The sequence below is a fragment of the Microcebus murinus genome, chromosome 8, assembly GCF_040939455.1.
Source record: "Microcebus murinus isolate Inina chromosome 8, M.murinus_Inina_mat1.0, whole genome shotgun sequence".
NCBI lineage: Eukaryota > Metazoa > Chordata > Mammalia > Primates > Cheirogaleidae > Microcebus > Microcebus murinus.
In genome coordinates, this window is record NC_134111.1 from 23,422,607 (window position 1) to 23,434,924 (window position 12,318).

A 12,318-nucleotide genomic window follows, 5' to 3' on the forward strand; every position below is an offset into this window, starting at 1 on the left:
GGTAGACATACTTTTTAGAACTCAAAACAAAAAAAAAGAAAAAAATACTTGGAATGAACATGTTAATTGTTCATACATATCAGAGACACATAAATGAAAATTGAAGTTTTACAAATATTGGAAAGCAAGGTTGCATACCAAATGGCTATTTTACTCATTCAACAAATAATTGAATTTCTAATAATGAAAATTTTAGGGCAGAAGTTTGTTTGAATTGAAAATCTAAAAACATGTTGGTGTCATTATTTGGATTTATATAAAAGAACTGACTAATAAATCTGATCTTGTCAAATATGTACTAAAATATACATGAGCAAAGTGAAAATAAACTTTTTTTTTGCTTAGGTAAGATATTTTAGAATTTTTTTTAGATATTATAGCTAAAAATAAACAGGAATATGATTTTTTTTCTTAATAGGACTTAAGAAAACTCACTTAAAACTCAGAAGATATATGTAAATCTTAAAATTACCCTTTTTCTGGGTGCACAGCTATAGATCTTGGTTGATCCAGGCCTTGGGAAATAATTACATAACGGAAAGAGCCATTGAGTCTTGCAACTTCAATCAAGTTGAAACCATGATCTGTCCAATATATGTTACCTAGGAGAAATATACATATAAAAGCATTTGTAATACAATTGTGAGAAAGAAAATTATTTATTGGTTATGGCTAAAGTTAAATTTATAAGCATTCATATAACTATCAAGAACTTGTTTACTTCCCACATTCTTTTTTAATGTGCATATTTCTTAAACAGGAAAGCTATAAGCAAACTAATATGCAAATACTTCCAATCCTAATCTCACACATCTCTGATTTAAACCATATAATGGTACATTTATATGTTAAAAATAAATTGAAACTTTTCCCACCTAAAGAAGGGATCTATTTTAACTTTCTACTGGCTTTAGGCAAAAGAGAATGCCTAACTTTTGTTTACCTGCCTTCTGAAGCTCTCAGGAGATTTGGGCAAAGTTAACACTACATAATGTACTTCTACATAAAAACATTTATCCAAAGGTTCAAAAGCATTAGAAAGAGTGGAGCCAAAGCGAAAGAGATTGCCTCTGTGGCTAGAAGTACACAGGAAAAAATGTTATGAGTCAGAAAAGAATTGTTATGAAGCAGGATGAGCCCCTAACAAAATAGATGTGAAACAAAAAGAGAAAAAGCCATGGATTATACCAGCAATCCAGTCAATAGCTATCCCTTCCACTCTTCCCAAGCCATTGGTAATGATATCTTCTTTCCAAGTTTGATCTCTTTTTGCTCGGCTAATTTTATTGAAGCCCATGTCTGTCCAGTAGATGGTATCATTTTCTATGGATAAGACAGAAGAAAAAAAAAAAGAAAGAAAGAAAGAAAGAAACACATGCTATAAAAGGTAACCTATGTATAGAATAATATTGTAACAGTATTTTGGGGGTTATCATCCTCAGAGTGCTAGACGATATGTATTCTTCAGGATAATTTACTGATATAAATAGTAAAAAAGGTATTAAAAATAACAAGAAATAACCTATATGTTAGTCAAATAATTTTTAAAGTATTTTTTGAAATATTTATGGAAAAAGCCTATCAATTCTTTGTTATTTTTTATTCATTTTTCTACTCATTTTAACTCAGTAAATCCTTATCCCTTGTGAATTTGTAACCTTGATATCAAACCATCAAACCATGTTATTTTGGACAACAATTTTTCTCTTCACAACTATATCTGTGTCTGAATCTTCTAAAGTAAAAAGAATGCTACTGGCCATAATCAACTCAAAATTGTCTCAAGGTGGAATGGAAAGAAACAAAAGAACATTTGACCTATATTAAGGATGTTTAAGCATAAGGTCATTCAAAATGTATAAAGCCTTTAAAATACTTATCAACCAATTATTCCTTCTGAGTCACTAGTTTCCCTACTAAAAGCCACTTACATTATTTTTCAAACTCTGATTTTACAAATGGGCTTAAGAATATTTGAAGAATTGCTCCATGTGATCATAGAATCTTTAAATAATAGTGTGTTTTGAATATTTGAATGAGAAATGTGTCTAAAGATTATAAATGAAATATATGTGCATGCATATGCATATGAGGTAGTAATTATAGACCAAAGATTTTAAATACAGCCACCAGAAAGACACTCGGGACGAATCATGAAATAATAAATTTGCCACAAACTAAGTAAGTTTTTGTGTTGTGACCTACATGGCCATTTGAAGAACAAATCCTTTAAGACCAATATAATTTCCCGCTGGCACAGTGACAGACTATGGAAATAAAGAAAATGCAATTAGTATAATAAAGCCATTTATCAGTAAGTTTTGGGATTCTGTTTCAAATGAATTATCGTCTTTTCTTTTACCCATTTGGGAAAAGAATCCAAATAGCCCCTGTTCTCAGTGATGGTTGAATCAGATACACAATTGTCTGAAGTAGAACAGAGATGCCCTATCCAAATATATATCTAGAAAACAAGAACTTACTTGATTTTCCAATTTTGTAAAAGCATCAGTTATCATGCTTTCATTAGTGAAATGGGGAATCCATCAATAAAAATAAGCATTATTTTTGCATAATTATTAAGCATTACGTGTCCCTAAAATTAGACCCATATGTCCAACTGCCTATTTTGTTTCTCTGCTTGTGTGGAGAAAAGGCAATCTTGATATACAAAAGACAAATTCTGGATTTTCTCCCTCAAACATGCTTCCCTTACAATTTTCCCCATGGCAGCTCTCCTTGCCATGGTGGTATGGTAGATGGTACATACCATCCTCTGTTTCTTGGGCTAAAAACTTCAGGATTGTCTTTGTGATCACTTTTATTCATGCTCCACATCCAATCCTTCACCAAATACTCTCTTATTTACTCCATTACCAAGTATTTCTGGTTCTTGTTTTTCTTCTTCTTTCAAAACATATCCATTATCCAACCACTTCTCACACCCTCTACTCTTATTACTTATACTGCAACCCAGACCACTATTAACTCTTGCCTGAAGTTTTGCAATAGCTTTCTAGCTGTTGGTTAGAAATGCCTTCCACTTTTGTCACTGTAATTCTCTTTCCACATTATTCTTTTTTCCAAGTGAAGAAAAGTGTGGCTATAGTTACACTTTTAAAAAATAAGTAAGATCATTTCTGGCCCCATCTGTGCAAACTCTCTAATGACTTCCCATTTATCCAAGGTGAAATTAAACTTCATTCTCATGACTTTCATGATCTAACCCCATCCTCCATTCCTCTGATATCCTTCCACTATTCTCCCTATTCAACCATATCTAGTAACAGACTTCCATGTTCCTAAAACAAAACAAACATTCTTTAGTCTGGAGTTCTTTACATCATTTTTTTTTTTCTGTCTGGAATTCCCCCACTCCCCATATATGTAGCTTTGTATTAGCTCAAATATCCCCTTCTTGCTGAAACTTTTCTGAATATTCTATAAAAATTTTCCCTTACCATGCTCTATCCCCCTTTCCAAAACAGATTTTTCTCCATACTATTTATCACTATCAATCAAACACATTTTGTATTTATTGGTTTGTTTGTTTAGTGTCAATTTTGTCTCACAGAAATGAAATTTCTTTGAGGACTGAGACTTTATTTTGTTCGCTGCTTTATCCCTGCTACCTGGAATAGTGCTTGGCACACAGGAAGCTCAGAGTAAACATTTGGTGAATGAAAAATGAATGTGAGTTTCCCATATGGATGGGAGGCAGGTACAGAAAGACACACCATTTACCATGAAAAATCTTATTTGCTCATTAAGGAACAGAAGGTATGCACTTCAAGGAATGACTAACAATTCACAATAGCATAAGATGAGCAGCATGTAAGTCACACAGCCAAGTATTTTTGCAGAAACTCAAAGAAGACAATCACAACAATTTTCACAAGTATAAAACAAAAGGGCCCAATGTAGGTGACTGTTACTTTTACATTACTCTACGATAGTTTTGCCAGCCCTGCAAAATTTTGTCCAGTATAATCATAAAGCATCCCTTCCCACATACTACTACATCTTGCACATACCTTTTTTGACATATTGAACTGAAATCATGTCTTTGTTTTTCTCTTTAGAACTAGACTTTGAGATATTTCATAGATAGGGACTAAAATTGACTCAGTTTTTGCCAATTTAGTCAGATGTGCAGTAGATAATTTGTAATACTGAGGATAAGATATCTCTAAATGGTTAAGTGCACCAGACCACAGCACTGAAGAATTTATAGGTTTTCTTGTATCCTATTGATTAGGTACATTTGGGGAATTTATGAGCAAAATCAATTATGGGCTGATGTACTAAGGAGAACAGAAGGAGGGAAGAAGTAAATCACTCATTCATATCTAAATCCCTTTTCATTATCATTTTTTTCAGATATATATTGTATAGCTACACAAACACATGCTAAATTGAATGTTTGCTAAGATATGAGAATATGTTTTCTAATATCTGGGAATATCTGCAACACAAATGTGAATTAGGTAAAAAAAGGTTTAGTTGGGAAAATAATCAAATTGAAAGATGATAAAATTTTACAACAAACTGTAAAGATATAAAATGGAGATAGATGTAAAGATAGAAAGAAAAGAGAAGACTGTCACAATTGTTTCCTGACACTTATTTCAAAATATAATATTTATAAATTGTAATTACCCTCATCCAGCAGATACTTTTAGAATACTTAGTATGTACTAAGAATTATTGTAGGCATAAAAATATAGTAGTGAACATGGTAGACATTGTCCCTGCAATCATGGAGTTTATGTTCCAGAGTAGAAATAAAAATAAAATATCTTAAGACATACGATAATTTGGTAATATATAATATAATTACATGATAGGAAAACAGAATTGTAATTTAAGGTAATAACAATTATAATTATCTGTCCACAGATATAATGATATAATGACAAATAAGATTCTTTATAATCATTTTCAAGGATTACCATATAGAGTTGGGTGGCCAGCTTCTGTGCCTTGCAATTAAAGTCAGAATTAAAGGGAAAACCATATATTATGATCATTATATTTATCTGTAAAACAAGGGGAAAAAGTTAAACTTTTTGAGTTGAGAAAAAGAGTTTTAGTCTGGGTATTTAGAGGGTAGATTATGCAGGGTCCTGTCTGAAAATACAAAAAGGGAAATAATCTCTTAAAGTCCTTGCGTCCTTGTCTATTTTTTATCATTAATTAACAAACACTTACTGACCACCTGTTGTGAACATGCTCTACTCCATGTATTCATGGAAAGCTGGGTTCTAGAAAATTCAATGTTATATTTCCTGGCCTAAATTTACATGCTATTCCGGAAAACAGCATAAATATATAAAAATACACCAAATAAAATATAATGTGTAAGCTTACTATGCTGCTCTCTTCTAATAAAATAATCACCAGTATACTAGGAAGACAGCAGAATAGAAATAAAAGAGTCTAGGACTGAGTTATCATTTCTGACATTTATCAGGGAACTTGCACAAAGTTACTTTGTCCTTACAGGCTCATTTTCCTCATATATAAATATGAATAAAAATATAAATATTACATATATAAACTGTGTGTGTGTCTAAACTAACAAAGGATAGAACTTAGGTAACCTTTAAGGTGTCTTCCACCACTGAACTTCTAATATTAAGATTTTAACTTTCACTTGCACATAAAGAGAATATAGTATCTTAATATACAGCCAAATTTTAGCTGTTATAAAGATCTTCCCTTTTCCCTGTAATTTTTGCTCATTTTAACCAGCTGTATTGTCCAGAGCTAAAAAAGGATAAAGCATATAATTTTTCCCAGAACATGCTACTTGTGGCTATTAAGTCACAGTTCTTTTTAAACTGCAAAACTTTACACTTATTCTATTAAATAATAGCTTGTTAAATTTGATCATGGAACATACCTGTTGACATTTTAAAAAATCATATGTTACCTAATGAAACTTTCCGTAATATCCACAAATTTTATAAGTATATTTTCTATATTTTTATTCAAGCTAGTGATAAATGTGTTGCATTGGACCAAATATGTACCTTTTTTTTTTTTTAAACAAGTCTCCCTCTGTTGCCCAGGCTAGAGTACAGTGGTCTAATCATAGCTCACTGCAATCTTGCACTCCTAGGTTCAACCCTTCCTGCCTCAGCCTCCCAAGTATTATAGCTGGGACTACAGGAATGCCATCACACCCCACCAATTTCTAAATTTTAGGTAGAGATGGGGTCTTAATATGTTGCCCAGGCTGGTCTTGAACTCCTGGCCTCAAGCAATCCTTCCTCACCCTCAAAAAGTGCCAAGATTGCAGGTAAAAGCCACAACTCGTGGCCCAAAGATGTACTTTTGATATACCACTGGAGACTTTCCTCTAAGGAGAACTGTTCATTTCTTTATTATACCTTAATAATTTATACATATTTAAGTGCACAAATATTAAATGTACAGTGAACTTTTGTGTACAGAACATATGCATGTAACCACTACCTAGATCAAGGTGTACATCACTGCCAGCATCCCAGAGGGCTCCTCTGGTTCTTCTCTGAGTTATTAGTTCTCCTCTTCCCTCGCGGGCCAACACTATTGTGATTTTTACCACTATAGATTTGTTTTATTTACATTTTCAGTAAATAATAAAATACAGAATGAACTTTCAGCCTGACTTCTTTCATTCAACATTATGACTGTTACAGTCATCCTTTCTGATGCATGTACTTCACCTTCCACAGTGTGAAAATACTATAAATTATTTACTCATTTTTGAACACTTGGCTCGTATTCAATTTATGGCTATTATGAATAATGTTATGAACATTCTTATCTACATCTTAGACTGGACATACACTGTCACTTCTGTTGAGTACATCCCCAGAGGTAGAATTTCTGTGTAATGTGATAAATAGCCTTAGTACATAGGGCTTATTTAATATATTAATTGATTATCTCAAACAATGGTCTCCTAAAACTCTTGAATCTAGAGTTTATTCAGCTATTGTTAAGCAATACCATCTCCTTCATATCTTGCTAATTCAACCTTGAGGACCTCTGAGTACAGTTTAACAGACCATAAATTCTGAATATTCTCTTATTTTTAGGAATTGGTTAGACATGCTTATCCTTATCTGGCTGATAGTGTTTACCTGGCCAGAAGGGGCAAATGACTGGCTTCAATGACTTTGCAGTGCGCTATAATTAAACAGTAAAGAGATGCTTATTATTTAAGCTTTCTCCCCGATGTCCAGGAATTTTTTTCTTCAAGAGTTCTGAGAGGGTTTGGGAGATAAAAATCTCAAGTTATTAGCTTTTTTGATGGATCTTTTATAAATATTGTAATATAGGTATAAAGAATCTATATCTTAGAGCATTTTTCACACATTGTCAAGCTTTAGTCCTTTGGTTTGCTTGACATTCTGGGAGGAAGAACAAATATAACATACAATCACAATTTTGGTAAAAGTAATTATATCCAACATTAACTCTGGGAACATAAAAATACTGTAAACATCCCTAGCTCCTCTTATTATTAGTACTCAAAATAATAGCAAGTGCTATGTGAATGAGGCAGATGTTGTGAAGATGGAAGGAGTTTGAGAATTATTGTGTATTAGATTAAAAGGAATTATAATGAAAAGTGAAAAAGGAAAGGAAGGAAGGAAGAAAAAAAGGAAGGACGGAAGGGAGAGAGAGATGAAGAAGGAAAGAAGACGGAAGGGAGGGAGGGAAGAGGAGGGAAGGGAGAGATCAATGAATCACATTTATCCATTTTTATCATTGGCATAGCCGTACCCATACACATATGCTAACGTGAGTTAACAGGGAACATTAGAGATATGAGAAAAATCAGACAAACTGAAGAGCTCTGAAAAAGACTTTTCTTAAAATTATGCAACTGGTGCTTGAGGCAGGAGGTTCTTCTATTATGTCTTATTGATATATGGCTGATAATTTTAAACCAGTTTTATCTGTCCTAAGTTTTAAAGTGGCTGTATTGTATCTAGCACCTAATTCGAGAAGAACTATTGAATAGCAAAAAAATTATTCATATTTGATAAGGCTACAAATATCAGAAGTTATTTCAGAATTTGTTAAAAAAAATATTACTACAAAACTCCTTCACGTTTAGAAAGAAAAATGAAACAACAACACAAACTTATAGCATAAACAAATCCTTCTGGAAGGATCTGAGTTTGGTCATTAGATCTGGTAATGAGGACAGACCATTGTACATAGTTCCTAAGTTAATAATTTGGTGAATGAGGTTACAGAAGGTAAGAATCTGGTTGACATCTTGGAGACTTACTTTCCCCAGGTTTAGTAAGTAAGGAAATTTTTCAAATTTTGTAGACAACAGGCATCTTTAATAATAGGTTCGGGTAGTAATTTCTTAGAGCTTTTATATAACTCATTAAGAAATTCAAGTTAGATGCACAACTCAGACTATTACTTAAGGACAGCTCCAATTTGTGAGCCCTAAAATTTACAAGTTTGTTTAGCTTAATTCATCTACCCAATTTCTTTGTTTCCATCCTATTGGATCCATTATACTCTACCCCATATTTTATAAATATAGGCAACTATGCTCAGTCACAAAATTATATGTTAACTTATAAGAAATTCTATGTTTCAATTTGTTTATACATTTCAGCTGTGGGTTCTACAGAATGTTTTATCTGTGGCTATTATACTATTGTCTGTTAATGTCCTTTTTATTACCTTATTAGAGAAAGCTGCTAGAATTCTGTTGTTGTTCTTGTTGGATCTTTGACTTTTGTTACATAGGGGAAAAAAAAACTTATGGCAGTGTAGAGTTAATATAAACTCATGATACTGATGCTTATACATAATCTGCACTTTAGTTTTGATTATTGGGATCAGAAAAAATAACATCTTTCACCCCACAAAGCACCAACCACCAATTTTTACCTAGACTTTAATTATTTACTACCACTTTCAGATGATCTGGTTGTAGTCCTTTCTTAAGGTTAAAAATATAAGCATTATACATATTTTTATTGTCATTTATCAGCAATGATCTTAACAGATGAGTCCAGAAATATAATTGTTGCCACATTTACAAATACTGCTTTAGGGCCATGTAATTCATTAATTCCTTTAGCTCTTGCTTATCTAATATAATGGTTTCTAACCTGTTTTTCATTCTAAAATTTTGAGAAATATGACAGTTCACTGTAGGCCAAATGCCCATCTTCTGGCTCTCTAATATATTTTTGGAAAGAGAAGACTTTCTCATATAAGTCCTACATTTTTGTTTTTTTCCTTTCTTTTCTTTATTTCTTTTTATTTATTTATTTATTTGAAACAGAGTCTTGCTCTGTTGCCCAAGTTAGAGTGCAGTGGCATCATCATGCTCACTGCAGCTTCCAGCTCTTGTGCTCAAGCAATCCTTGTACTTCAGCCTCCTGAGTAGCTGGAACTACAGGCATGTACCACCATGCTCGACTATTTTTTCTATTTTTTTGTAGAGATGGGGTCTCACTCTGGCTTAGGCTGATCTCAAACTCCTGGCTTCAGGTAATCCTCCTGCATTGGCCTCCAAAAGTGCTAGGAGTACAGGTATGAGCCACCATGCCTGACCACAGTACTCCATTTTTCAATCACCAGGCTTCTCAATGCAATATTTTGTTCCTCTTCTGTGCCATTTCAACCCAAATACCAGGCCTACCCCTTTTCCTTAATCTACTTCTCCTTCTCCCAACCACACTCACTCATAGAACCATTCATACAAACATGAAATACAAATAGTAAGACAGAATTTCTGGAAGCCTTGGGTGAGGAGATTTATTACAACAACATAAAAACTTTAAACTTAAAATTAGATATCTTTATTCTAAAAGGTGCTCTGGCCATATTCACCCCTGTAGGATGGTGGCAGCTTTATATCATGCCCCGGCTGCACACCAGATCTCTGGGTCCTCTCTCCTCCTCTCCCTCTCATTTCAACTTATCATTCCCTCCCTTTTCTGATTAACCATTCTCCAAAGAATTACCCTTTCCAGCCACTGCCCTCAACCTCAGCAACCAGCCTGCTTTTGTGTAGTTTGAATCCAGTAGTTCTCAAATGACTGCCCATTAGAATTGCCTGGAAAATTTAAAAAGAAAATATGCAGCCACAAATCAGAGATTTAAAATATTCAGTCTGGAGTAGAGTGCAGGTGGAGAATTACTGGTTAACTCATCAAAGATACAGATAAGAAGTAAACCACCTTTATTTAACAGGGACTATGATCCTGTAAAGGAGACTTGAATTTCATACTTCTTTCCCCATTATAATCCAATTACTATTAGAGTTTCCTTATTAGACCTATTTTCAGGGAGAGAAGAGGTTGACTGGTCTCCCGACATAGAATATCAGATTTAGGGCTATTTTCTTCTGCAATTGGGAGAAGCTTTTAACTTGCAAAACATATTTTTTTAATTACATCCATAGATTCTGATGTATCATTGGCCACAGATTGATTAGAAATCACACTGTTCTTCAACCTGTGTCTGAATCGAGCCAAACCACAAAGCAGCTCATGGGGTGACTTCTTTGTTTGGATTCTCCTGCACTCTTAATAAGCTGGCTTTTAATAAAACACATATGTGTCCCATGCCACAGATATGAAGTCTTTGCTGAGTTTTTTCCTTATGTTATATAGACATTGTGAGCCTTGAAGTTGATCATAGTTCCCTCTTTGCACTAGTTATTAGAAATACAAAAACTAAATTTATTCCCAAAATCGAACAAAAATTTAGAATTATAAAACATACATTTTATCTCTAGGTTCATGTTATTTTTTTTGTTCCCTAATTTTTCTCTTAGTGCTCATTTCTTCACATCATAATTGTTCATCTTACTGCATTTTCCTCATTTTTAGAAGCTACATAAAATAATTTTACAGCAAGATTAATTGTATTTTTTAACATATCAAATCATACATTATAAACAAGTGACATCAAAGTAGGGTACACACACTTTAGAGATTGGTTAGGATAACCAAGGAAATCCAAGACAATATAAGAAAACATTAAGACTTTGGCTTGTACTTTTGTGCTGCTCATCTTTTGAAAATTTCCTTCTGTGTATATATTTTTAAATGTATTAAATCAGTAATAAAAATGCATACTTTATAAGTAAATAACTTAACAAAATGATAAATAAACACATATTTTAAGCGAAATATATGTTTAACTAGTAGTTTTTGTTTAACTAGTAGGTTGTGAAACCAAAAAGAAAGGTTTAGTACTACTGATGCAGCTGCCACTTTTCAACCATTTCCACAATGTAATACATAGAAAATTAAAATATTTTTATGGCACTAGAATTTCTTATAGATGGCTTCTTGTGGCTAGAGGGACAGGCATGATCTCAGACCAATCCAGGCCATGCCTTGCTACGCTGACGATCAATGTCTCTGCACATACATCACCCACTTTTGACACACTGTTAAACCATGATATACTAATTGAAACCTATGGAGCAGACTATAAAAGCTATAGGAATTGAGAGGAAAGCAAGGTCAATAAAGGTCAGCAGAGAAGATTTCATGGATCAAGTGAAGTGAGCTTTCACTGATTCTTGAAAACTGGGTAGCATTTGGATTAGAAGAGATGTGCAATATAATTCACCAAAATCTAGTTCACACAAAGAACCAATTTACTAAACGCGGTCATTTTCAGAATAGGAGGAAAGGACAAGGTCATTCTAGCCAGAGTAATGAGCATAAACTATGATGACAGCCAGTTCAGACCACTGGTAAAAATACAAATTAAGTTGAACTTTCTATTCTTTCCAATTTTTGAAAACATTTCTTCAAATACTTTGCAGGTTAATAAAGACCCCAGTTCTCAATATTCCATATTAAAAGAGATTCAATAATAAAGTGCTAACAAATTACATTTGTTTCTTTCATTTTGAGAGAGACAAATCAATACAAACACTAATGGGCAAATTTTATAGCAACAAATCACTAAGAACTCCATCCTCGTGAATAAATAAAATAAAATCTGCTGATTTCAAGCTTTTAGATATCTTAGTCCCCTTAAGGTACAATGTTATGAAACCTTAGATAATATGTACATTCTCTTTAAATTACTATTCTACCAAATAAGAAATATACGCTTGTCTGGCTTTTGTGTCCTGAATGGAATTTGTATTAAATATACTTATAAAAGCAATTCCATTTTCAAATCTTAAACTGTTTTCTCTAAGCATAACAAAAAGAAGCTTTCACATTTTCTTAAGCATTAACTGTTTTTACTCTTCAAAGCATTGTACTGTGCTGTTTTTCATATGCATTAAGTTAGTTCTCCCAGCCCTTTTGT

General features: G+C 33.0%; 1 protein-coding gene across 2 annotated transcripts in view; it reads right to left on the bottom strand.

Moving 5' to 3' along the window:
• LRP1B (LDL receptor related protein 1B) overlaps window positions 1-12,318 on the bottom strand; it is a 1,745,675-nt gene that overhangs the window by 449,407 nt on the left and 1,283,950 nt on the right. For both annotated transcript variants that reach the window (XM_020288518.2, XM_076005497.1), the window contains exons 36-37: window positions 1,189-1,323; window positions 473-602 (exon numbers count right to left, since the gene is read on the bottom strand). In XM_020288518.2, the coding sequence (XP_020144107.2) occupies window positions 473-602; window positions 1,189-1,323 (265 nt within the window). The remainder of the gene's footprint in view (window positions 1-472; window positions 603-1,188; window positions 1,324-12,318) is intronic.